The following is a 26,514-nucleotide window of genomic DNA, read 5'->3' as shown; positions in this document are numbered from 1 at the left end:
ACAAAATGTCCACCGAAACCCTAATCTCCATCGGCCCCTACAAGCTCTTCTACAGCCTCACCCCCCCCACTCCCCTCCCCAACCACTCCTCCAACCAACCACTCATCATAATCATCCCCGGCATGGGCGACAGCCACCACAGCTGGATCCCCTTCCAACGCCTCCTCGCCAGCACCAGCCCCATCCCCGCCCGGAACCTTCTCTACGACCGCGCCGGTCTCGGCCAAAGCGACTCCCCACCCACCCCCTCCACCCCTCGAACCGCCACAACCAAGGCCCAGGAACTCAACCTCCTCCTAACCACAACCAACCTCCCCGGTCCCTACATACTAATCTCGCACTCCTACGGCGGGATCATCGCCCGAGAATTCCTCGCTCTCCACACGCCCGATATTGCAGGGATGGTATTCGTGGATGCCGAGATGGAAGATACATCTTCCGTTATGAACGTTCCCTGGGAAACACTCCATTCGTTACTGGGTGATATGGACTATTATGCTGCTGTGGGGTTAGATGACGAGAATGTGTTCTCGGGGGATGGGGATGAGTGGAGGGAGTTGAAAGCTGAAAGTGAGCGGCAGAGAACGAAGGATATGAGTGAAATGGAAGGGGTGGCGAGTGAGGAATCGTGTAATATATTGCGGGGGAGACGGCAGCTGGAGAGGAAGGTGTTGGGTGAGAGGCCTGTGGGGGTGCTCAAGGCGAATTTGGTAAGGGATTATCAGAGGATTTATGAGGCGGTTGTTGTGGGGATGGGACGGGGGAGGGAGAGGGAGAGGGAGGCGATGAGGGGGTGATTGAGAGGTTGAGGACTAAGGAGGAGGGCTTGCAGAGGAGGATTTTGGAGTTGTCGGATGTGAATCGGTTTGAGGTTGTGGTGGATGCGGGGCATAATGTGCAGTTGTGTCGGCCGGAGAGGATTGTGGAGATGGTGGGGTGGGTTTTGGAGAGGGTTTGATTCTATTTCATTCCTTACATTTATTTATTGGTGTATGTAGTCAGATGAGAGATTGTTGTTGTTGAATAATACTATTGTATGTATAGATACCTACAGCCAGTAAGAAATTGACCCTGTCTATAGACTACTCTGGCATCTTATTATATGGCTTATTTTTACTACTTGAAGAGTAAAGTAAATGTCCCTTGTAGTAGATAGTAGATACCTCAGGCTATCCCATACGAAGGGAAGAATGTATGTACTGGTATTTATCAGATCTAGCTATCTAGATCTTCGAAGTAATATAACTAGATACTCTGACATGAATTCACTTCTTTCCCTAGCCTAGCTTAGTCTAGTTTACGTCAGCTTATAATTATGATCATGACTACTCAATACAATTACTCCCCCAAAACCCATCTAACCAACCCATCCCGTCTAAACCCCTCCATCTCATGTTCACTCAACGTAATACACACATCCCAATCTCCATCCCCATCCCCATCCCTCTTCCTCGGCAAAACAACCACCAACCTCTCCATCAACCCCTCCTGCACCTCAAACCCCGTGATTTTCCCCAATCCAGGACCAAAATCAATCCCGTACACCGAGAGATGTCGCCAACTGGATACTACTATATCCCCCATTTGAAGACATATGTCTTCTCCTGCGTGTCGGCGTTCACGGATATGTGTGATAAGATTGGGGATGGACTCGCGGGTTAGGGTGTTGAGGGCGGTGCGGATTTGGTGGGCGGTTTGGGTGAGGGAGGTTAGGTCGGGGATGGTGGTGATGGTGGTGGTGGGGAGAGTGAGGGTTGGTTGTGTAGGGTTAATGGGGATGTTTACTCGGACTGCTGTGATGGCTGTTCCGAGGTAGTGGGTTAGGGATGTGGGGTGGATGCGGGAACGGAGGTTGACGGACATGGTGAGGGTGAGGGTGTTGGGTTTGATGGGGGTGGTAGTGCGTGTGATGGCCAAGGATATCAGTGCAGTGAGGATGTCGTTTGATGATAGGGTTTGTTGGGGGAGAGGTGTGGTGGTGGTGGTGGTGGTGGTGGTTAGTTCTGGGAGGAGACGGTTACAGGCATCACGGAGAGTGGTGATTTGTTTGGCTGGAAAAGTGAATTGTTCAGTGCGGAGGGCAAAGGGCGGATGTTGGATGTGGTCGGTGGATTTCATGACTGGGTGATAGAGCTCTTTGTAATTGTTGTTTGTGGTAGTTGTGGTGGTGGTGGTAGTAGGGCTTAGATTGGAGATGTATTGACGGAAGACCTCTTGGGTGTGACTGTCTGTTGGCAGAGAAACATCCTCGTCCGACAGAGCAGAACAACACTGAGCCAGCATTTCCAGAAGCTCTCCGCATCCGGTGCCGTCCATTATGGCATGATGATAGGTGACGGCGAAGAGAACCCCGTCGGCGAGAATGTTTGCTTGGAATCGGATGATGGGTTGGGGCTGGGAGGGGGGAAGGACCACTGGAAGTGGACTGTACGAGGCATCCAGATTGGTCCTCTTCCGGTCTCTGTCGAGTGGGTTGGACTGAGCATCTTGGCGAGCTGGGAGATAGTCATCAGGACGGGTTTGGATGGCCAAATAGGGGATATTCCTGGTGGAGACACTGGGAGACTGGACTCTCACGCCTCCGGTGTCTTCATTGGTGACAACCTCCCCAGCGAGGAAGGGGAGGTTCTTGAATAATCGGTGGACTCCGACATGGAGATGTTGGACAGCAGATTCAGCGGTGGTTGTATGAAAGCATAGAAATTGGGGGACATAGAGTCGGGGCATCGAATGGTCCAGGGGAGTGGGCACAAAAGGGTGGAAAGAGTGACTGGCATTCATCTTGGAAGATTCGATGATGTGTTATATTGAATAGCTACTGATCAGCCAGTCCCCCTCTTATATACGTTACACACATGACAGCTGATCTTTCTGTCTAACGATAGGAATGTTACCAATTGCATTCAGCTCGGAGACAGTACTGCCAATGTGCTTATATTTAACAAGCTGTGTAGATCTCACATTCCATTACATTCCATACTAAATTCTTACTCTTAGATTCGAACGAGATATATTTAGCCCAGATACAACATATCCAACAACTTTATCGATTGTTATCAATCTCATTCCACGGCTTCTACTCTTAACCATTCCAACAACCCTTGCAGGTATCAATGTCATATGCTCTACAGTTATTCGATGCGGAAATGCTTAGGCTTGATTCAATGTCGAATGATAGAAAGAATTCACCTTAGAAGTCCAGAGGGTTGCGTCTAGTAATTCGGTTGCATTGAGTCTGCTGGTCGATGCAAGTTGAATTGTGGATCAAACAGCAATGTACGAGTAATCCCATTCCTTACCCATTTATCACAGCTAGAATAGAAACGATCAACAGTCACAGAGTGTTGCATCACTCCCAACCTGCAGAACATCTTTTGAGCGGAAGAGGTTCCTATGTGTTGGAGCATCTTGGTCGATCCAGAGGAGTCTAGACGATGGAAAGGGAGGCAGGAATTGAGCAGCTCCAAGATCATGATTATGGAGTTGCATTTCGACGTAGGCAGTATCCGTATGTAAGGCCTGCAACTCGATGCTGATCATAGTAAATTGTGTACTCCTATACCAATGAACATTACCAATATCCCATCGTCCCTGTTTTTGTATAAATACGCCAATAGACGTATGCAAAATACCAATATCCACAGCAACTCCAAATAGAGATAAACGAACAACATCTGCCAGAATATAATTCAAACCTCAGTGGATGATGGGTCCAATCCCATAAACACTTTGTATAACCGTCGACTCGCAGCAGGACCAATACGCGAGTCCGTCGGGGCGCCGCTTTTGTTTGCCGATTTCTGCAGCACAAGTCAGTGTATAATGCCAAAAATCAAGGATCAAGCAAGAACCTTAACATCCTCCAACAACCCCGGTCCATCCTTTCGCATAGCATTCACCAAATCCATAGCACTTGGATATCGCGAAGCAATACCATACGCCATCGATGCAGTAACCCGGTTCACCTCCTGCATCATCTTCACAAACGTGTCGGACCGATTCTCGCCAGGTTTAACTTGTCCACCATCCATGCAGAAAGCGGAGTCGTTCACACCCATCCGTTCACGACGGTATGGTACGGTGGAGATGTGCTCGGTGAAATTCTTGATCCATTCAGCTGACTCCGCGGGGGAGCCGGTATGATGGATTAAGCATCCATGAATGACCTGTAATTCGAGAAGGGCGTCTTCGATTGTATCGTCATCGACGAGTGTTTCCGGTTGCGGCTGCTTCTTCTTTCGGGATGGACGTGTCGAGGTTTCTTCGGACTCTCCACGCACTGCGGCTTTATAGGCTCGATTGCGGGAATTATTGTTCTTGCGCATCAAGGCTGTCAATCCTTCGATTAGGTATATCGGCGTACTCTTGGGGTAGGCAGCTTTAAGGCGTTTAACGTGGTCGTGGACGGTATCGCCCGATTCAGTGGATGAGGCGCTGGCCATTTTGACAAAGTCCTGGGCCGTTATCAAACACAGCACATGTTCCTCTTCGTCGCGGATGTGAGATGCGCATGGCTCCCAATGTCCGAGGGAGTCGTTATACGTAGCGCGGACTTTGCGACGCCATTTGACAATGTTAGGAATGGAACTAGAAAAGAATGAGAGGTCAACTTTGACGATGCGCATATATTCTGCTATTTGGTTGCAGACGCTGGTATTGAGAAAGGTATCGGCTAGGTCAATCAACATCTCAGTGGTGGACTCTTTCTTGTCCACCTTGAGTTTGTTAACCTCGGCGATGTCAGCTGCAAGCTGCTTCTCGCGAGCTTTGTCCTCCTTGGCCTTCAGTTTACGCTCCTTCTCCAGTTCTTTATCGCGTTCTCGCTGCGCTTTGGTTTCCTCCCGTGCTCTGGCCTTGGCTTCCTTCTCTTCGTTTGTGACCTTCGTGGTTCTGCGCTGGGGCTTTCGTGGTGACGGTATTTCTTCCACTTCTATGTCATCCTGTTCCTTGTGCTTGCGACCTCGCCTTGATTTGAAGGCTGGCTTGTCTTTGCTGGCTTCGGGTCGGTCGAGGCTCGCTAGTAGCATTGCAGTCCTGCTTGAGAAATCGGTCGATTCAATTCTCTTTGACACATCGAGCAGGTCGTTGATGTCCGGAAATTCAGGCAGGTCGCTGAAGTCTTGGATTTCGTCCCTTCGACTTCGAGTGTTGCCGATGGCATCATCATCTTCATCATCAATTAAGATACCATTCTCAGTACGAGAGCTCACTCCTCGTCTGACAGGATTGGTAGGTTCTGGAGCAGAGGAGGTGAAAACGATGGGATCCGATTCTCCGTTCCAGGCCGAAGGTTTCGGGAGGGCGGGGCCGTCGGAGGAGATAATTATCTCTTCATCGGAGAAGAGAAAAAGAGGCTTTTTGGATGGCGGAAGAGGCACCTCTCTCGGAGGTGTGATCTCATGGCTTAACCGCCGTCGTTTCGCGGGCTTGCCGATGTCGTCCTCATAGGTGAATGCGGGGATATCGATATCGTCGGAGAAGATCGACTCCGAGCCAGCGGGCAAGACGGGCGGGTGGAAATGAGCTCGACGGATAGACAGCTGCTCGCGTCTTTCTACCGGGGGTGGAGGGGTAGAGGAGAGCAGGCTGATGATTTCTGGCATGTTGCCCCAAACTCCAAAACCAACCTGACGTGCTCCGGGGAGAAAGCAACAAAGAGTTGATAAGCACGTGTCGCGACGTCACCGCGTAGACGCGAAGTCACGTGCGGGTATCCTATAGATTGGCGTCAAATGGGATTGACAAGAATCGAATATATTACACGCAGTCAAGGGTATTAATCTAAACAATCAAAACAGCCTCAAGAGCAAGGCAACCGCCACGGACAGCACAACCCCCACCAATGCCAGCAAGGCAAGAATCTGCTGGAACCTTTGGAACGGCCGCCTCTCCCGGCTCAGCATCTCCTCGATCTCCTGCTCGAGTTTCTCTCCCATGGCCGTGAGCGAAAACTCCCGCTCCACGCGCTTCTTTGCCGCAGCAGACATCCGGTCCAGCTCTTCCTGCTCCATCCCATACAGCACCTTATCCATCACCGCCGTCCAGTCGGCATCCACCTTGGCATCACGGAGCCAGCCCGTTTCGCCCTCCACGATCGTCTCCAACGGTCCCCCAGTATTCGACGCAAGCACCGGCACCCCCGCGCGCATCGCCTCGACCGGCACAATGCCAAAGTGTTCGTTAATCGGGGTATACAGAAGCAGCTTCGACTGCAGCAGAAGGGTATCCCGGAACGCGGTCGGCACGGACAACAGGAAGAGCACGTCGATGGAATCAGGTATCGAGAGCGCCGAAATGACCGTCTTGGACGTCGCCGTCTGCAATCCCAATCCAGTCGCCAATTCGTCCAATTCCCGATGATACTGCACATTCTCCTGAACGCGATTATCGTAACCACCTACACCACCAACCGATTAGCACCCCAAAGCAGCAGAAACCAAAGACATAGCAGGCCTACTCACCAGCAACAACCAACCTCGTCCCCCTCCTCTTCTCCTCCCCAAGACCATAATATGCCCGAATCGCCAACGCCAAATCCTTCTTCCTCTCAAACCGGTTCACACTCAGGAGAATCTTCTTCCCACCCCACAACTTCTCCCCCTCCCCCTCACCCCCCGCCGCCGTATCAACACACGGATAAACCACACTCAACTCCCCCAACTTCTCCCTTCCAAAAACCCCCGTGACAACTCCCCTCGTAAACCTCGAATTCGCAACCACCTTATCCGACGCACTCATCGCCCACCCCTCAAACCAATCAAACGGATACCGATACACCCCTTTCACAACCTGTAACAACGAACCCCCCTCATCGCGTCTCGCAAGCAACTGATCCGGAAAATGACAATAAAACAAAACCCGTTGTTTCTTGCCACCCCCAAACGATTTCAAGAACGGTACGCAGGCAGGTACCTGGTCGACGATGAAAATCTCCTCCTCGGCATCTTCCTCCCTTGTAGTCGAGCCAATCTCCTTCAGTAAATCAACCGTCAAATGTAACTGGCGCAAAATAGCCATCAGGACGTAGAACCGCCCGCCCATATGGGCGGGAAAGATGGTATTCCCCCGCACCCGAACATCGAGGGTCCCGTCGCGGGCTTCTTCGAAACAGTGCGATTTGTCGCGATGGGAGGTGTAGACTGTGACGGGGTGGCCGCGCGATTGTAGCGCGAGAGCCACGTCGATGATTAGTCGTTCCGCGCCACCGATGCCGAGATCGGGGTGGATGATGGTGATTTTGGCGGGTTTGGCGGTGGCCATGGTGCTTTTTTGGGGGTGGAAGGTATTTCGGGAAGAGGTTAGGTGAGAACCTCTGGCTGACGAGGTATTGGGGGGCGCATTGGTGGTGTGGGTTGGAGGTGTTGGTGGTGAAGACGAAAGAGACACGCGGCCGGTTGGACATTGCGTCATGTGATGCCCATGCCGGGATTAAACAGACAATGCGGCACAGGTGGTAGCATTCTTATACAGAAAATACGAAGGTCAATTTTAGACTGGTTATTCTCATGACTATTCTTAATTGCTGTCTAGGTATATGAATAAGCGAGACCAAGAAAAGCATAAATCTACCTCGGTCAAAGATAAAAACATCATACCAACAATTCCAAACGATGCGAAAAAGTTACGCTGGCTGCCATGCTAGACGCCTGCAAAAGTGGTCTAAAAACACATCAAGGTCGAGTATGGTCAGGGTAGTCAAAATGTACAATCACGGGCCATACTTAAAAGGTCATAAAGTCAGAATTCATCAAACAGGTCGAAGCAAAAGGCCAAGATGCACGAGGGAAACAAAGGCCGTGAAGGAAATACACACAAAAGAAGTGAAGGTATATATCAACGGGAAGAAGAGGGGGAATCGACGTCGAGTTCATGATACTGTGTGGACTAAACATCGCAACGCAAAAGGGCATAGAATCAATCAGACGTAGACACACTCGCTGTATAGCGTGGTCGCGTCTAGAAGCAGTTGAGGGTGCTCTTCTTCTTCTTCTTATTGAGCGCGTTCATGCGCTCCTCGAGTTGCGCGCGGGCGGCTTCAGCCTCCCGACGAGCATTTCTCTCCTCTTCGACGGCCTGCAACGACAGGCGCTGAGAGGCGCGCTCCTTGCGGAGTGTAGTCATTTCTTCTTCCAATTCTCGGGCCTTCTTCTTCCACGCATCGCAGTCCGACTTGACCTTATTGCTCTGCGCTTCGAGGTCTCCGAGGGCTTCTTCCAGGGTTGCAGTCAGCTGCTTCTCGGCGTTAAGATGCTTCTCGATGGTACGAATGCGGGCCTCTTGATCCTCGACAATCTGCGTGTTCGCCAGGTCCTTGCTAGCGTGGCGGGAACTAGGAGGGGAGATGCTGCCGTTGCCGTTGGCGGCAGAAGCGATGGACGGCAGAGGGGGCAAGGGAATCGCGGGAGGAGGCGAAGGTAGGGAGGTTGCTGACGAGCTCTTACGGAGGTTGGACGTGATCGAGCTGCTGCGGTCATGCGAGCTGTCCTGATTCTTGATTTGAAGCTAAAAAGCCATTAGCACTGATAACATGCCGCATCGTCATAGTAAACTTACCTCAAGCTGCTCGATCCGCAAGCGGTACGTTTCGATATCCTTCTCGTAAGTGGCGATCTTCACCTTGGCGTCCTCCAAAGCCTGGTCGCGCTCCTGTTGAATGACGGAGAGACGGTTGTGGTGTTGATCGAAGCTGTTGGTGATCTGTTCTTCCAGCTCCTCCACCAAGCGGACACTCTTCTCCTTTTCGGCCTTGACCTCCGCAATGATCGCGTCCTTCTTCTTGACCTGCTCTTCCTTCTGTAGCAGAGTATCCTCGAGTGTAGCGACCAACAGAGCTAATTCGTTCACCTTGGCTTCTTTGCTGGAGTTGCTCTTGACAAGCTCATCCAGACGGCTATCATCAGATCCTCTCGTTTCAATTTGCTTGCGGAGATCCTCATTCATATCCATGAGCTCGGAATACTTGTCAGAGAAGTACTGCTTCTGTGTCAAAACCTCCTGGATCTGGTCTGCCATGTTGTCTGCAGTGACATCCGACTTGAGAAGGTTGGAGACCATATTGATCATCTTTGTCAGCTCATCCCGCGACTCTACAATCTCAGATCTCAGAGTCTTCATCGCCTCGTCATGCTCCAAGTTGATCGCAGTGAAACGCGATTCGTAACCAACCTGCGCCGCAGCCGTGGCCCGGGCTTCCAGCTCAGTGATCTCCTGCCTGTGTGATTCCTGCAGAGACTCCAGGTCCTTCTTATATGAGTCAGCCAGGGACTTGTGGGCCTCGATCTCCTTCTCTAGCTCGGCCACATGAGACTGGTGCACTTCAACTGCATTACTGTCGTTGTCTTTTGTAGCGATGGCTTCGGCCAATTGTTGCTGTGCTTCGCTGTATGACTTCTCAAGAGACGTGATTTTCTCGAGGTGGGCTGCGGAAGTTGCCTTGTGTTCGTCGATAACATGGTTCAACTTGGCGACGAGCTCTTCTTGTTGGGCTCGTTCGGCCTCCAACTCCCTAGCAGCGGCCTCCTTTGACGCAGATGCTTCGCCGGCAGCCGCCTGTTCGGAACGCATGGCATCGATAGACGCCAAAGCATGGTCAAGCTCGGCCAGCGTCGCGCTCAGCTGCTCTTCCGACGACTGTAGGGATTCAACAGCGTTCTGGTGCTTGCTCTTCAAATCCGTCACTTCGCCTGCAAGAGCAGTAATCTTCCGATCCCGCTCTTCAGCGCCTGCATCTTGGGCTTTAGCAGCTGCTTCCTGGGTCTTAAGGAGGCTCTTCAATTCTTCGATCTCAGCGAGAAGCTGCTTTTCTCGGGTGTCGTGGGCCTCCTTCATCTCGTTGATGATATTCTCCTGCTGCACCACCTGGTCACGCAGCTGAGAAACTAGTCCCATGTCGACCGAAGGTGCACCCCCCTGCAAGCTTGACCTCTCGCGAGTAAGTCCAGAAATAATGGTAGATTTCATTTCCATCTCTTTCTTGACACTCTGGTTTTCGGCCTCGAGGGACTGAATTCGCTCCATGCGGTTGTGTAGCTCGTGCATAGCCGAGTCGAGGTGCACTTCAAAGTTCGTCATCGTATCGGGGCGACTGTCGAATTCCTCAACTGCAATATTACGCAAGGCGGCTAGGGAGCGGTGAGCCCGATCGACAGTGCCTATCAGACTTTGGCTTGTCTTTCGTCGGATCACGGGGGTCTTAAAGCCTGGCGTGGTCGGCGGTGAGGCACTCTTTGATCGCTGTAATTCAGCTTTGAGTGTCTCGATGAGGCTGAGGGTTCCTTCATGCTCCGACTGCAATTGGGCATACTTCTGCGACATAATACTAACACCTTCCTGATGTTCCGAGAGCAGCCGACGCATCTGTTCGACTTCTAGGGCTTTCGCCTCCTCTAGCGCCCGAGTGTCGACGTGGTCCTCCTGGGAGGCCAGATCATTGCTCATATTAAATGAGACGCGCGAAGAAGCAGGCTCCCCGGCCGAGGATAACTCCGAAGAGAGTGATGGCGAGGACGACAGTCGTTCTCCATCCTTCAAGCCGGGGGCCTTCGCATCCCCTAAAAAAGACAGCGGACGAGAAGGGACATCTATGGACAAGTCTTGAACATCGGAGGCTGGATGAAGCGCGTCGTCCGCGGCATCCCGCTGGAGCTCCGCAAGGGCTTTCATAGCCTGCTCATACTTGGCCTCGAGGCTTTCGTATTCACTCACGGTCGTTTCGTGTTGCATACGCAGGTCGAAAAGCTCTTGCGTAACCGTCTCAAGCTTATCAGCAACGACCTTAGATTGGGTCGGGCTAGAGGCTCGGCTTTCAAGACCATTTGCCTCCTGTTCCAAGCGGTCGGTAGCTGATTCGAGTGCCTTCAAGTCAGTGTCTTCCGTTTCAGCAGCTGGTTCTCCCTCTACAGAGGCTTCCTTTTCGGTCTCCGAAGCTGGTTCAGCCAAACCTTCATCAGACTCGGGAATGGCGGTTTCCACCGCCTCAGTCAAGACATCGAGGGAAAGGGACGTTGCCCGAGTACGAGGATTGTAAGCGCCCTTGGCAGGAACTGGTGTGTGAATCTCAAGCTCTTCCTGAGAATGCTCCCTCTGGGTACCGTTTTGTTGGACGTGGTCGAGCTCGTATAGGAGGTTATCAAGCTTGCCTAGGCTACGCTGGCGCTCAATGACGTGCTCCAGGCGTTCCATCTCCCGCTGGATCAACTCCATATCTTGGTCTGCTTCCGCCAAACGCTCCTCTAGTGTGGAAATGTAGTCTTCACAATTTGCTTCGCTTTCACGGGCACGGCTCAGCTCTTTGCGCAGTTCTGACACAATGGCCGCTTGCTTTTCTTCACCAGTGGACTGTCCGTCGAGTCGAGATTCTAGCTCATGAAGATAGGTTTCTGTGCTGTTCTCACGATCAAGGAGCTTTTGGATGCGAGACTGCAATTGGGAGTTGACGGTTTCAACGTATGCGCACTTGGTCTCGCGCTCTAGAAGGGTACTTTCCGTCACAGAAAGGGAGGATCTGGTGATGGACAAAGAGGACTCGAGGCTCTGGATGGTCTTCTCGTACTCAAGGACGACTTGCTCGATCGACTCCGCAAACGACTGCGACCGCTTGAGTCTCTCGACAGAACTCTTCCCGACCAGACTGGCCACGTCCTCGGGGTCCGTCTCACCAGCTTGTTCCGAGTCCCTGGCGATCTCTGAGATTAGCTTTGCGTGGCGCTGACTGAGCGCATTGTAGCTCTCTTGGACATCAAGTAGCTGGTTCTGAATCTCGAGTTCCCTCTCATTCTGCCGATCCGCCCGATCCTGTGGGGCGGCGCTTCGACGGCCGTTCTCTTCCGCGTTACGGAGCTGCTGACGCAAGAAGGCGACCTCGGCTTTCAATCGTTCGATGACTGCGTGCTTGTCGCTTTCGTCGGCAATTTGTTGAATGCGAGGCTTGCTCTGGATTGCTCTGGCTCGCTGCGCGTACTGGACCGTGTTCACAGTTTCACTGAGATGGAACTCTGCAGGGTTAACACAAGCGATCATGTACGTATAGGCATTGCCACCGAGCGAATCTTGGAGCAGACGGGTGAGTTTGGAGTCGCGATAAGAAACGTGAGCACCGGCCTGGCGAGAAGAAAGCTGTGAAATGACCTTCCCCAATGCGGCAAGACCGGCGTTGATTGAGATACCCTCCCTGGCCCGTTCTCCGGACGCACCGGTGTTCTTCAGTCTCTCACTTCCGGCCAAGTCGACGAAATGGAGCTTGCTATCCACCATGACCGTGGCATCGGAGCCAGACATCATCTCCACTGGCATCGACATCCGCTTGTCCTTGGGCGTCGGAGTGACCCCATTCGCCGACTTCCGTTGCACGAGGTTTAGACTGAACACGGCGTGCGATCGAGAAGACTTGGCGTTGATCGCGGTAGAATCCGTCTGTCGAATGGAGGAACCGAAGCTCAAAGCGCCCATCAAATCCTCGACTGAGTTGATGTTCACCTGATGTAAGCCAGTGAGAATGATGCGGCCTTTTGCATCCTCACGGATGGTGACCGTACCACGGTCGCTCTGAGGTGTTGAATCGGGGACCAGAAGGTCTCTTAGGTGTTCGTTGTAGATCTGAAAGCGTCAGTATCTTCTGGTCGGGAGCAGTCAAATATCATATCGATGTCTCATACTTCGACGTAAGTGGCTTTCAACTGCCAGTTCTTCTCGGCGCTAGCCTTTCCGAAGCTGGAGGTAGAGCTGATAGAGTATCGAGAAGGGGTACGAAGGCCCGTACCGCTGTTGCGATTTGGTTTCGGTGGCCCCTCCAGCTTCTCGAAGAGCAGTTGAGCAGCGCGGGGAATTATTCCTGTGCCTGTGAGTCGTGTGTGCTGAATTGCGTGCTTTCCTTGTGGGGTGGGGGAACCAACCCATAGATCTCGGGTCATGCTGTTCGCTAGGTCCCGAAGTTCCCATCGTATAGGACTTTCCCGCGCCGGACTGGCCATAGGCCAGTATGGAAACATTGTAACCCTGCAAGAACGAGCTCACACTCTCGCTCAGGTAATCCCAGACACCGTCCTGGTCGACCGTTTCGGCGAACACTCGATCGAAAACAAACAACTTCCGGCCCTGAGGAACGTCAATGGCGACACTTGTTGGGTTCATGACATGGACCATTGGGCGCTGGAAACGTTGGGGGACCAATTCGTAACCGGGGTCATCTGGCTTCAGCGGCGGGCGTACACGGACGGCTATAAAACTGATTAGCATGCAGAGCAACAATAATGCCGTGCACGTGGGCCGTTTGGAGCGCCGAGAGGAGCGGTATCCGCAATACCGCATGCAACCCAGCTCTCCTCCAAACGGTCGCAGACCGTGCACGCTGTGAACAAAAAGAACACACCAACTTTGACCGCAGTCTTTCCATCCTCATCCGATGCTCGACTTCCTCCGCCATGTTTACTGCTCATGCTCAGGCGACTGGTACTTCTGGGGGTACGCATGATGCCGCTAAAAGGACGCTGGGGCGCATCCGTTGGTGATTCAGGCTGAGAGCCCGTCATGGCCCTTTATAAAATTTATTCCGCACCAGAAGGGAACTGGTTGGGCACAGAGATCGATGAATTGCGGACCGGAGTGGATGATTGGTCAGGGAACAGAGGCAGGCGTCATCAGTGACCGATCAGTGCTCCGGAATGTTCACGCTCAGTGGTGTCTTCTTGTTATTAGGATTATTATTTATCGGGGGGGTCGTCGCGTGAGTTGGCGGCCTGCGGCACTCTGCGACGTCAAAGCGGTCTCTAACCTGCAGGATCGATGAGGCGGACGGTTCCTGGCGAAAGAGACTATTGATTAGAAATGTGGACAAAAAGGCGGGAGAGGCAGCGAACAAGTGAAAGAAAAAAAAGGATAGTTACAGGAGAGCGTCCGACTACGGTGAGAACAAAGGGAGAGAGAGAGCAAGCAGATGTCACTGAGGGAGACACCGAGAAATGAGAGCAAGCAAGTAGCACTGGCACCCACCACGGAGGAACTGAAACGACGGCAGAAGGAGTGACAGGCTGGGGGGAGAAGCTCCAGGCCGAGAGAAAGGTAGGTCAGTATGTACACTCCTGGGGTCCGAGAAAACACCCAGGCGGGAAAAGCTGTCGCGGAGGAGAGGATGGAAGAACTCCTGAGCGGCGCGCAAAGTTAATTGGTGGCATCAAGGTTGAAGCGAACCGGGATGGGGCTGGGCTGAGGCGCTGGACCGAATCGGCCGCTTGACTGCGGTGGAAGGTGAAAAGTGGAAAGTGGAAAAGGAGGGCCGGCCAGCAACGGCGGCGCGGTGAATCATGGGCCTAGAGAGGGGTTCATTTGAAGGCACGGGGACCGATCTTGAAAGTTGAAACAGCCATAAAAAGCAGCCGAATAAAAATAGGTACGTAGCAGACGCGGAGCCCGTGGTTCCTGCCCATCTCCCACTGACGACCCAGCAATAATACATAAGACTAGGAGGTCCAGACTGCATGACACCCACAGCAAGCTGAAGAACAATTGTCAGGCACAGGGACTGCAATGGCGATGGCCCTCAGGCACAGGCCGACCTGTATGGATTTCCGGTATGGCGTACGACGCCAGGGGGAAACCCACTCTCCAGGTCAAACCCACCCGCCACCAGCCCAGCTTTCGGGGTCCAGAACACACCACAATATTCTGTCTACCTGCTATCTAGTAATGCTCCGTACAAACTCCGTGATCGTGCCCCGGACTCTCTAATCATGCGATGATACGATCAGTGGCAATTGCATGGGTCGCAAAAGAAACCATATCAGCTTCCAAATCAGCCCCATCGGTTCGACACTGAACTGCATTACGACTCGCGGGCAGTTCCCGTATTGCCGACCGCGCTGTTCCACGGTTCGCGGCGGATGGATGCAATTCAGGAACCGAACGGAGTCCGGAGTGCCACCTTCCACATGGGCATTGAACTCCATTCTTCGGTCGGGTGTGGCTCTTGTCAGCTTTAGACGTTTCAGGCTTGCTGAGAATCGGCTGAAGGCTCGACACCAATCTATCTACATCTAACCAGGGCTCGTCCGTTTGCGCTGGGTGTCTACGGGCATCACCCGGCCGAAACTGCAGTAGCCGGATTGTCACCCACAGGGCAGAAAAAGAAACGAAAAGTGCAAAATTATCAATGAAAGAAATGACGATGAACAAAAAGCAGAGAAGCCCGAAAAAAAGCAAGCAAAAAAGGTTCCCCAAATAGCCAAGCGTAGACCAGGCGACCAGGATGAGAACCTAACCTTAACCCATCATCTCGTCGACACATGCAATCAAGCGGGAAGACACATCTCCTATCGTCCCTTTCCATGCCCACCCCTGACGCCAGTGTCAGATGTTTTACCTTCTAGATTAAACTACTGGAGACCGTCAAAAATGGCCGTCAAACTCAGGAACCTTCTGCATCGGAACACCGCATCGCATACGCATTTCACCCCCAACCCGGCAAGTCTAGCAAGCAAGCGAAATAAGGAACAACTAGTCGAACCTCCAAGCCTGCACGGTCGGGTAGGGACATGAGCGTCCAGTGCGCACCCTCCAGTGTCAGAATGGAGAAGCTTGACCCGCGGGTGTTACAGTCTGTTCCTTGAGTGCGGGTCAGCATGGTGCCATGGAGTGCGTGCGACAATCGATACCCATTTGGAGGGTGGGTTAATTGGCGGTCCAACTGTCGAGTGGACACCACCTAGAGACTTAGCCAGTTAGCCTCCACTTGCGATTGATGAAGGCTACTCTTTAGCAGCCCGTCATTAACGGTCGAGCGATCGCAGTGGAAGAGGAAGCGATTAGCATGTGTCTTCGGCCAACAGGCTACTGCTAATAACGCATAGCATCCTTCATCTCGGTCGACCTACGTAAGTCCCGGCCGCCTATCAGCATGGCCCCGCGAAATTAATCTGGACCCCCAATATTAGGCACAGCCAGCAACCCCCGACATGAACATGGATGCTGACCGGAGCATGGATCATGGATGTTGTCTTGTTCTTGTACTTTGGTTGATCGATCGGCCATTATCCAGGCCATATACTGTCGAAGTTTGGCTCAAGCATCAGATTGCCTGATCAACACAGAAAAGGAGCAGCTGATACTTCTCGGATCTCAAACAAAGTGGTCATTATCATCCTGTAGCCCTGCTGCTCGTAATTCGATAACTTTGGCCTAGCGCATCCTATCTGAGGTGAGATGCAACAGTGTTCAAGCTGTCCGGAAGAATCGTAAGGGAGCTTTTATGCCTAAGGCCACAACAGCGCTTCCGCAGTATGCGCTAAGCCATATCAGGGAAACCAGGCTATAGTCCACAGAAGAACACTCATGACGAACAATCATGACTTCTACTCATTACTAGACGACACAGCAGCCACATCAGCTTTGAAGTCATACCTTATTCCTTATCTTGGATAACCCTTGCTCTGTCTAATGACACACATATACACTTTGTACCTACGCACTGAGTTTATATACTACTTTTATGGATTGTGAGAGAATCCATGCACGCCCCACAGTGTCCATTCTCTTCTGTCGATATGATCATCCAGATGACATCAGCTCAGTGGTTCTCGACTTTGTTATTACTTCGTCCAAGTTTCTAAACACATCCATACTGACAACTGTGGCTACGACAGGCTTTCAAGTTCTCATCCGATCGTACCAACGGTCGTCTCGCTGTGATCTGGAAGAGTCAGATAGAATACGCAGCCATACCTCGAGAGCAACATTACATCTGGACCAGTGCTTTCAGCCACAAAAACTGATTTGTTTTGCGTACGATAATTGCAATGCTTTGTTCAGCATTCAACCAAATTCGGGCCTCAAGCTGCTACCATGCCTGGCACTTGTTCCGAAGAAGCCTTAAGCGAGTATTGACATAACCAAAAGTGAATTGGACCAGGCTCAAGGCAATACACCCTGTCTATCAAATACTTAAATATGCAGAGACGTGCCACCACCCGCGACGACCGTGTGGACTGGAGAGCATGCATCGGATGTCTGAGGACTGAGAAATCCCACCGTGAGAGGCACACAAGTATCTTCACCCTCCATCGAGTTCAGAATGAGAAGGGAAGGTGGAAGCGCCATACTAGCACTCATTGGCATCTTCCCCAAGGTGACCGTCCGGATAGACTTGACAAACTTTGGACTCCTGAGAAGACGCTGCCTCATCCAGTCAGTTCGAGAGTTTATATAAACCATCCGCTGAGGCTTTGGATGGCTAGGCCAGCCACCACATCTACGGAATACACTATACTGAGCAGTCTCTGTACTCAGTCGAGAAATACAGTTCTTATTCATCCTGTATATATACGCACAGCTTGGTATAGCGACATAATGTCCAAATATGGGAAAACTTCGGCATCAACTTTCACATCATCAAATCAGGGCGAGGTGGATGCCTGATCTCCAGCCAAGGTAATGGATTGACCGATCTAGCTATCAATAACCGGGCAGTCCACAAAATAGGATTTAACGGCTCTATCATTGCCGACGGACCAGGGGAACCTTGATGAGGGAGATAGGACACGTCGATCGGATACCACTAAGCGGGGAAGTCTCGTTCCCCGTCAGTATTCTCCAGCTTCATATCTGATATTCTGTGGTGGGATATCCAATATAAATGATTGCTTCCATACAACGTCAGAATTTCTAAATATAAGTACTCTCGACCGTTAACCCACTTTTCCGCACAGGCATGGTCCTCCACGATATGTGAAAGAACGCCATCCCTCAATTCCCTCAAAAAGATTACTAAAATCATGCTTACATACCTATCCAGGACATACTTATACACAAAATCTATCAAATTATCTGAAAATAACCCCCAATAGTGCACTTTCCACGCGCCTATCCCAATGACATTCCTCCACGACCCGAAGAATGATTCGTTGGCCCCTGAATCCAACGGCCGATCTTCAGCCGGCACAGATGATCCAATCCAGTAAGGATCGTCCAAATCCCCACATCACCCCGATCCCATCGCAAACATTCATGCTTAGATTTATAGGTCCGGACGGGGATTATTCCCAGCCATTCGAAAGGATGACACCATTTTCACTAAACAGCTTGCTCCGTACAAAAAAATTCAATCATTGAAGTCTAATGTCTAAGAACATCAAGTATGTCCAAGTCCCAAGAAAGTACTGTCAACCCCAACTACAAACTAGTAACTAGCTGACAACAGTGGATCCCGTCACATCCATACTCCATCCGGACCCGATAAACCCCAACCTCCAACGATCAACATTGTCAACCACTCTCGCCCATCCATCTAGACTCGAACCTCACAAGCCTCGTATCGAGTCCCCAGCTCAAACACACCTAACCATACAAATCCACCCCAACTTTTCCCATGAAGAAGAAATACCATAATCCGTGAATGAAGAACGACAACACAAAAACACAGACATATATACGAACCCACTCGCATATAGAATTCATGCAAGAAGTAAGGTAGGGCGAGAGGCTGCCTGCAGGGATATGGGATCGAGATCTAGAACCAAGATTTGTGTACCTACTGTGTACTCGGTGGTGTGCACGCTAGATCTGCCGGAGAATATGTAGACTAGCCTATGCAGCCACATCGCTACCAAGGCTCAACTAGTATTGTACCCGCGGATTCACCGATCCCTGACGAAGAAAGCCGTGTTAATATCGATTGACGATGGGATAGATCGCATCTTATCTATGATCAGTCGAGTCGTTTCAGAAGTGGCGTTTTGTCATGCAAGGGGTAGATTGAACACAGAACCATGTAGATAGCATACCTGCGCCGAGGAGAAGAAGCGCTACGATGGTTCTGATTGGCTGAAATAAACTCGGAGAGTCGTTTGTATGACTGGTGAATTCTGTAAGGGGCTGTATGAAGGCTTATATGGGAAAGGTGCGTCTTTACTTTGGAACCGTGATCTAATTGGCCGACGGGGACTCGTGAAGGGCCTCCTGAAGAAACTGTACTGGAGTATGTATAAGGCAACGATGAATCTGCACCGACGAAATGGCACCACTCACCATCACCTTCTTTTCTAACTAGCAACCTTCCTTGATCGACTAAGAAGGAGGTAATAATACAAACATACAACACGATACCCTGACATTTTCAGCCACCTAGCATCCGTCCGGACTTCCTATAAGTTATCTCCCACTAGACCATATTCCCCTTCTTGACTTTGCATGATGACATCCCCTTCTTCCGACTCCTGCCATTCCGGTTCTTCATCGGGTGGGCTGACAAGTTCCCATGGCAGCTCAATCTCCGCAGGCAGAAAGAAGACAGGGTACCCTTTGACCTGAGCCTCCGTGTACTGAAGCCCACTCAGACACAAACACCCAATGAATTGCCACAGCCTGTGGCACTTGTTGTACATAGTACCTCGCGGAATTCTCACTTGCATATCGTTCAGAACATGACGTATTTGCTGGTAATATCCTAGCGAGTTCATGTTGCGCCCATTCAGGCCAGTAACATTATTTACCGTGTCTGTCAATTGTCTGAGCAAGTAGTTTGGAATTCGTCGCGGCTTCTGCACCGTCATAGTCTGGATAAAAGTGTGCAAAGCGACGTCCGCTTTCTCAATAATTTGCCGTTGACTCGCGACATGGTGGATCAAAGAGGCATATGCACTCGGGGTGAGCATACTCTCGGCGTGATGGAAGTCATGCCTTCCCCAGTATTGGGCCATTCCGATAAGATGGATGAAACATTCGCGGTAGAGCCGGGCACATTGGATATCTTGTGCCATTTTGGTATGGGTAAGGATATCATCGGTGAGGCCATCGAGGGGAGTGGTCGTAAGGGTCCAGGGTAGAATAATCTTTTCAATATATTCACGCACTCGAGGCACTGCTTGAAAGCGTATCCCTAGCGAGACCATGCGCCGCCAACCTCGGATGCCGATGTACGGTACAGGCTTTAGATACAGCGCTTGCAACAAACAATGAAACGTCTCAATGGCAGAAGGTATGCGTGCTTCTGGCAATGCCGGATAGTCGCGATAGTACTTCTGTGAAGACAACGACGAAGTGGTCAGCCTTCATCAGCGCTCAAAGACATAAACTAGTCTGACATACCGCCCCCTTTCGGTAGATTCCCCAACCGCCATCCTTCTCAGTTCTAGCCTCGAAATAGTGTCCGTGACGCGCAGGATACTCACCATGCTGCCGGTCTTTCCAGATCCGCGTGTGCTGCTTGAGTAGACTTGAATGCGTCCGAAACTCCTGTCCGAAGATGTTGATGTGGGTATCGGTGGGACCCTGCTCATGTGGACCGCAAAGGACAGGGACCCTGATGTTGCGCTCTCTCAATGACTTGAAGGGGTTGTCAGCGAAGATCTGGGCCAACTCCGGGACGATATCATCGGCAACTGCGGGGCTTAAACGAGGGATATCCATTAGTGATTCTGTGAGGTAGAGAACAAAGAGTTTAGTATATATTAACTATATCGATAGTAAAAAACGAGTGACCGATTGAAATGTGCTGGAGCTAAAAGGCAGGATAACCTGGCAGTCCGGGGATTAGTAGAACCATGGAATGGATGACCAGGCAGTCAGGATTTGGGAGCTGATTGCCTGTTTGAGTAGGCGGCGCCCTCAAGCTTTCCCTTTGCCGCTGCCATGCTTGACTGGGGGTACCTCGCTAGTTGTATCCCTAAGGAAAGATATCCAGACATCCAAGCGCTTTTGTGCGACGAACTGGCCTTCAGCGCACCAGCAATTGTGTATTAAATCTACCTGATCAATACTATATATACCACGGTATGGTATATCAATGGTTTGCCGGGACTTGATATCCATAGATGGCCCTTGGTAGAATTCCAAGTGTCTCTTGTATGCAACCAACAAAATCAACAGAGAAGTCGACGCCGCTGCAGTATCTCCGCAAGTACTTGGTAGCGTCCGGTTCCCAGGATGTCGCTGGCGTGCTGCTCGCCACAAGCACGTGTTGCAGGCGCTACGCCCCACGTGATCGTGGCGTTGTCAACCACTTTCTGCTGTCCAGTTCCAGGGAGTGGCTTCTCAATGGCTTTCGATCATGCACAATTTTATCCTTGGTCGCTAATATTGGAGTCACTCCTCGTCAAAATCAATGACATATTCGGGAGCTCGAGTATTAACTTGGATCTCCAAGATGTTGTTTATTCGAATCATTAAAGGGAAGGTGGAGGATAGAAACTCAGCGTGCAATCATCCTACATGACCCTTGTCAGACAAGGCCGAGAAGGATGATAATATGCTGGGTAACGGAGACCTTAGAAATGCCGTGGGAAGATGCCAAGTTTCAGGTACGAGTATTGCTGGGTAGGACAAATTTCAAGGTGAGGCATTTAGATACTATTGATTGAAAAAAAAACAATCGGAATGGCTTCAATGGTCCGGGAGACGCAGTATCAAAAAGACTGCTATCATTATTTGAAGCTACTCAGTAGATACCAGAAAACGTAATCTCGATAGACATAATGTCTGTGCACTCATATTGGGGTTTGTTAAGCCAAATCAGGGTGAAAACAAGAACGCCATCAGGGGTTACTGTGTTGCCCCTATAATCATTTTCACATATCATGATATCCACCTGAAAGAAGATTCGTTGATTAGATAAAGCGCATCTGGTTCCGATCGCACCAACAAAATGCCGTAAGTTATTGATAGCTATCTCCACGATGCAGTCCAGTCACCTACAACTCGTCGGACCGACTAGCAGATAGCGGGCCCTTCTTGACCATGATGGTCAGAACCTCGTAAAGAACGTCGGAAGCAGCCCTAGAAGGATACTAATTAGTCATGATGAAGAAACAAACAATGCAAAGTTGTCGTACATGGTGGAAAGTTCAGCATTTGTATCATACGCTGGAGCGACCTCTACGATATCCGCACCGATGAAGTTCAGCCCATCCAGTCCACGAATTATGGTGCGGAGCTCACGGGTCGTCCAGCCGCCTGTCTCGGGTGTCCCTGTCGCTGGCGCATCTAAATACCATCATTAGAAACACCACATGGATTATAGAGTCCAAGGACCTACAAGCGGGATCGAGAGTATCGATATCGATGGAGAGGTAAACAAGGTTCTCGGTACCGACCCTGTCCCTGATTTTCTTGATGATTCCTTCCGTTCCTATGATAGGATAAGTTAGTCGAGGACACCCATGTTGACTGTGTTTAGGTACCAATAGTATCAATCTCTCTGGCTTCAACGATCTCAAACCCGCAGTATCCGTCGTTCTCATAGTCGGAAGGACCGGAAAGTGTGGTGCGAATGCCGGCGTGGATATTAGTATCGTTCTTGAGCAGCCCCTCCATCGCTGCATGATAGAAGTAGGTGCCGTGGTTAATTGCGGCGACCTGGCTAGGTGAGCCGCCGAAGACCTTTGGCTTCCAGGAATCTCTGAATACGGTTAACAGAGGCTTTATCTAATGTTTGACAAACTTACAGGTGACTGTCAAAGTGAATGACGGTAACAGGTCCATACGCCCTGTTGATACTGCGCAGCAAGGGTAGGGTGATGGTATGGTCTCCTCCCAGAGTGATGATGCGTGGAAGGGTCTTGCCAGCCTTGGAGAACCCGTACTCATCGGCATTGGTGAAGGGCTTGCGCATCAAGACACTGTTGTGGCCTTCTTCAATCTGCTGAATGGCCCAAGCATTGTCATAGCTGCTTGTCTTAGTATAGTATTTTTGACTCTCCATCAGGGGAAGCCTACGATGTAACCGGAATATCTCCACAGTCCAATATCCTCAAGTCGCTGACGAAAGGGTTTGCTTGCAACGGCACATTGTAGCCACCACTAAAGAAATCTGGGTGAGCTCTAATATCACCGAACTTTGCCATGACAGAGTATGACATACTAGAGATTGAGACGGCGAGATCCTTGCCTGATTCCACTAGGCCCAAATCTTGCCCCAGGCCTATACGAAGTACCAGTGTCAAAGGGAGCACCTACACTCTATAATCAGTATCATGGAACTATAGTAGACAGTCGACATACCGATGAACGCAATGTCATATCTCTCCTCCTCGCTAGAAAGGCAAGGAAAATAAGGCAATCGGCCAAAGGTCGAGATACCGGAGAAGACGGAATCGGCCTGAGTTGTTAGCCAACCTGTAATCACACATTCAGAGGCATTCATTCACCTGAGTGCCACCGTCGCCAGGCAGCGTGTTGTACCACAATCTCTGATGCGGACCAGCTAATGGAGTCTGACTATGATCGCCATGGGCGGAGGCAATAACCGAGAGAGTCAGTAGACTCACAGCAAAATGATACATCTTGAGAGTCAATTAAGCCAAGGAGGAAAACAAGTCACTTCACTTGCAAGTGAGCGGGATTGAAGTTGAGCCCCGCAAGGAGGGGCTTGTTATAAGCTGCCATCTGCGGCTCTGCTTCTCGCCTTCCCCAATTCCCTCTGTTTGGGAACCACAGGCATCCTGCTCAACTCGGACGATTCTCGATCCCTACCAACGTTTACAGCCGGTATACAGAAAACTCTAGATGGCGCGAGCGGAAAACTGACGATATGATTGATGGTTCAATAGCCAGGTTCTAAGACGCACAGGTTCGATGACCAGTCATAGAACCCGAAACTCCTACTTCATCCACGCCTTCTCCCGCGACCTTCCATAACGAGTAGATGATTCGAGAAGGGCAGTGGGGGTACAACAATCTTTGACGGGGTATCCATACCGGAGAAGTACAAGCTGTGGTTAAAGCTCTTCGTGATATGGGTGGACGTTGGGCATTGGCCCGTCATTGATCTCCAACTGCTCCGATCCACGAAATAGGAAGGCCGGAGGAGAAGGCAGTGGATCTTTCGAACGGAAACCAGATTTCGCCAGCGATGTCGGGGACTAGGCTCATGCACGACTCTGATCCACCAGGGCTTATCGTATTGCTTGTGCCACGGAGATGGCGGCCGGCATTTCTTATCAGAAACGCCGATCTTGTGTTTTATCTAGGGTGCGGGGACGCTAGGTTTGCGAAACAACCATACAGCCTGGCAGAATTGCTACTATGTTGAGAGGGAAATATACAGAGCCAACGGTTTCAACGTTACTTCATACAATCACTCCATCGACCTTCCTATTACAGGTGCCAAATGGAGACCTGCATGGATTCAAGCATATTCTATACCTATCTATCACACTACGCTTCTGTCGTGGCACCATTGGTAGGACTTCCAGCCTCCAATCGATCATGGATGTCCATTCGCAGGAATGCCTTATCGACCTCCCTGTCCCAGTTACTGAAAGTCACAATCAACCACTCCAGCGCCCCCACAAGATACAACGCGATGCATTGTCCCACCCAAAGCCCCTTCAGTCCCCAACCATGGAAGGCCAACCAGATGCCCAGAGGCAGTGCACCGCAGTAGTAACTGACCAGGTTGACTAAGGCACCAACATGCTGTCTTCCCATTCCTCTTAGACTGCCACCACAGCTCCCGTTGAGGCCATCGGCGATCTGGAACAGTGCCACCCATGGCAGAACCTCTGCAGTGAGGCGTACAACCCTCTCGTCGGGGTTGAAGATTTTCGCAAACTCGTGTCGAGTGCCCATCAACACGGCCAAGACGGCACCTCCCAGCATCATACTCAGCCACGCCGCTGCATAGGCCGCTCTCGATGCGCCAGCTGCATCTCGGGATCCTAGCAGATTTCCGACGCGTGACGACGTGGCGACGCCTACACCAAAGGGAATAGTATTGAGAACTTGGTCTGCGGTCATGATGACGCTCTGTGCAGCCAACGGGATGGTTCCGAGTCTGCCAGCTGCAAGCGCCACTATCTCGAAGGCCCACCACTCGGTGCCAACATGCACCACGCCCAGAACAGCCAACCGGGCGAAAGTTCCGAGGTTCTGGAACGACTCGCGCGACCAACCACCCCAACACTCGGAACCGGCAACAAATCGGGAATAAAGAATAAGCAGTACAAAAGACAGCCAGTAGGAGATGCCCATGGCAAACGGCGCACCGAGCAATCCTAGTCGAAATGTGTAACAAAAAAGGTAATTGAGCAACGCATTGAACGGTACCGTAACCAGCAGGACATATGTACCAGGACGCATGATACCTACATACAACCATTAGCACAGCTTTTAGGGAACAAACGACCCCGAGGTCTACGTCAAGGAGCAGAAAATGGCTTACCCTGTGCCTGAAGATATTTCTTCATAGTCTCGAAATAGACGTACCCCAGGCCGCCAGGGATTAAGCATGTCAAGAAGCGCGCACTATCTCTTGAAAGCTGGGCGTCTTGACCGAGCATGAGAAATACAGGCTCGGAGCAAGCCCACAGAATGGCGACAGGCACATAGAACAGCCCAAGGACCAGAAATCCTCGCTGTAACAGGATACCTAGATCGTGCTTATTCGAACTTCCAGTGAATGTTGACGAGGCGAGCGTGTCCATCGCGGTCGTCCCTCCCAGGGCGATCATCCATGCAGTGACCATGGCAAACATGAGTGAAAAAGCGGTCGTAGCCAGATTTTCAGGTGAAGTCCTTCCCACAATCAACACTGAGGTTGTCTGGAGGCTGTTCTGGAGTGTGTATGCTAGGATGACCGGGACAGAGTCCTTCAGCAGCCGGAAAAATTCAGCCAAGAAGAGCGCACAGCTTCTCGTGCTCTCGCAGCCATGATCATCGTGCTTATAGAGCAAGGCGGTATGCTCTGTAGGCCTCTCTTGTGAATCCATAGAAGGGCTCTTTCTGTACCCAGGGAGAAAGTCATACATTTTGGGGTGGGAGGTATGTAGGGGCTCGGCACTTCACAAAAGATGGATTCCTGTCTATTTGGAAGCATGATGTGGATATACGACAGTATATATGGCCCCCCTAACTTGGACAATTTGGCTGAACATTTCCGTCAGAAACAGTATCACCCCTTGCCTCGAAAACATGGCCGGTTAACCCAGTGTACGGCATCAGCACAGACCAGACAGATGATCCACCATTAGCTCGTCTAGACCCTAGAGCCGAACCACAGACCACAGACCCACTTATCGAGCTAAATCGTGACGCATGTCAGCACAAAATTATCAGGAGGGGCTGTCTGCTTCTCAAGATATTCACCTATTAGGGAAGATGTGGGGCGGGACTTACACTTTGAAGGCACGATGATTGCTTTTGCCTACATCGGTCTCTAGATAGCGATGCCACGGTATGCGGATAGATACATTCATACGATGATTGTTGGAGTGACAATTCGGTGCCCAAATTTGCAAAGATACGGTTTGTACCTTATCTACCCCGATGTATTCAACAAGATATCTAGTAAAGGTGATCAATAACAACCTTTTTGACTGGAACCGGAGACATTTGGTTCCCACAAAGCAGAGAATGTCTGACTGGCGCACCTTGGTGTCTACGGGTATCTAATTGCAGGGTAAATCGATCCAGGTGATAACTAACTCGGCTTTCGGAGGGAGGTAAGCGATAAAGCAATGGAGTACAGTGAGCCCAACTTGAACATCAAGTTGTCGGCCTAGTAAGGGGTAAGCTGGCGCCATTGCCCCCTATCTC

At 51.0% G+C, this 26,514-nt stretch overlaps 8 protein-coding genes across 8 annotated transcripts; 1 reads left to right on the top strand and 7 right to left on the bottom strand.

Annotated features, from left to right (window-relative positions):
• Nucleotides 1-5: 5 nt before the first annotated feature.
• On the top strand, nt 6-797 carry BO94DRAFT_543501 (alpha/beta fold hydrolase; the record flags this gene model as incomplete). The annotated part of the gene is made up of 1 exon (XM_025613141.1): nt 6-797. The coding sequence occupies one exon, from the start codon at nt 6-8 to the stop codon at nt 795-797; it is 792 nt and encodes a 263-aa protein (XP_025471029.1).
• A 541-nt stretch (nt 798-1,338) lies between these two features.
• Nucleotides 1,339-2,781, bottom strand: BO94DRAFT_572749 (uncharacterized protein; the record flags this gene model as incomplete). Its single annotated transcript, XM_025614935.1, has 1 exon — nt 1,339-2,781. The coding sequence occupies one exon, from the start codon at nt 2,779-2,781 to the stop codon at nt 1,339-1,341; it is 1,443 nt and encodes a 480-aa protein (XP_025471028.1).
• Nucleotides 2,782-3,581: 800 nt separating this feature from the next.
• BO94DRAFT_326299 (uncharacterized protein) lies at nt 3,582-5,696 on the bottom strand. The gene is made up of 2 exons (XM_025606941.1): nt 3,852-5,696; nt 3,582-3,800 (listed from the first exon to the last, which is right to left on the bottom strand). Exons 1-2 carry the CDS (start codon nt 5,601-5,603, stop codon nt 3,690-3,692), a joined length of 1,863 nt encoding a protein of 620 aa, XP_025471027.1. The 5' UTR covers nt 5,604-5,696; the 3' UTR covers nt 3,582-3,689.
• Nucleotides 5,697-5,789: 93 nt separating this feature from the next.
• Nucleotides 5,790-7,260, bottom strand: BO94DRAFT_459028 (GDP-Man:Man(1)GlcNAc(2)-PP-dolichol alpha-1,3-mannosyltransferase; the record flags this gene model as incomplete). Its single annotated transcript, XM_025607822.1, has 2 exons — nt 5,790-6,397; nt 6,462-7,260. 2 exons carry the CDS (start codon nt 7,258-7,260, stop codon nt 5,790-5,792), a joined length of 1,407 nt encoding a protein of 468 aa, XP_025471026.1.
• Nucleotides 7,261-7,942: 682 nt separating this feature from the next.
• BO94DRAFT_326236 (kinesin family protein) lies at nt 7,943-13,751 on the bottom strand. The gene is made up of 5 exons (XM_025606940.1): nt 13,367-13,751; nt 12,891-13,214; nt 12,654-12,829; nt 8,554-12,594; nt 7,943-8,502 (listed from the first exon to the last, which is right to left on the bottom strand). Exons 1-5 carry the CDS (start codon nt 13,524-13,526, stop codon nt 7,957-7,959), a joined length of 5,247 nt encoding a protein of 1,748 aa, XP_025471025.1. The 5' UTR covers nt 13,527-13,751; the 3' UTR covers nt 7,943-7,956.
• A 5,188-nt stretch (nt 13,752-18,939) lies between these two features.
• BO94DRAFT_486146 (uncharacterized protein) lies at nt 18,940-20,858 on the bottom strand. Its single transcript, XM_025608996.1, has 2 exons — nt 20,071-20,858; nt 18,940-20,003 (listed from the first exon to the last, which is right to left on the bottom strand). Exons 1-2 carry the CDS (start codon nt 20,389-20,391, stop codon nt 19,128-19,130), a joined length of 1,197 nt encoding a protein of 398 aa, XP_025471024.1. The 5' UTR covers nt 20,392-20,858; the 3' UTR covers nt 18,940-19,127.
• Nucleotides 20,859-21,671: 813 nt separating this feature from the next.
• Nucleotides 21,672-23,261, bottom strand: BO94DRAFT_582647 (agmatinase; the record flags this gene model as incomplete). Its single annotated transcript, XM_025615488.1, has 9 exons — nt 21,672-21,756; nt 21,813-21,963; nt 22,016-22,108; nt 22,161-22,378; nt 22,425-22,646; nt 22,696-22,779; nt 22,841-22,931; nt 22,981-23,077; nt 23,127-23,261. The coding sequence occupies 9 exons, from the start codon at nt 23,259-23,261 to the stop codon at nt 21,672-21,674; spliced, it is 1,176 nt and encodes a 391-aa protein (XP_025471023.1).
• An 874-nt stretch (nt 23,262-24,135) lies between these two features.
• BO94DRAFT_510575 (MATE family efflux transporter) lies at nt 24,136-25,727 on the bottom strand (the record flags this gene model as incomplete). The annotated part of the gene is made up of 2 exons (XM_025609737.1): nt 24,136-25,064; nt 25,142-25,727. The coding sequence occupies 2 exons, from the start codon at nt 25,725-25,727 to the stop codon at nt 24,136-24,138; spliced, it is 1,515 nt and encodes a 504-aa protein (XP_025471022.1).
• Nucleotides 25,728-26,514: the final 787 nt, after the last annotated feature.

Source organism: Aspergillus sclerotioniger (assembly GCF_003184525.1).
Source record: "Aspergillus sclerotioniger CBS 115572 chromosome Unknown BO94scaffold_5, whole genome shotgun sequence".
Taxonomy (NCBI): domain Eukaryota; kingdom Fungi; phylum Ascomycota; class Eurotiomycetes; order Eurotiales; family Aspergillaceae; genus Aspergillus; species Aspergillus sclerotioniger.
Note: the sequence above shows the minus strand (reverse complement) of the source record. Positions and strands in the feature narration are given on the sequence as shown.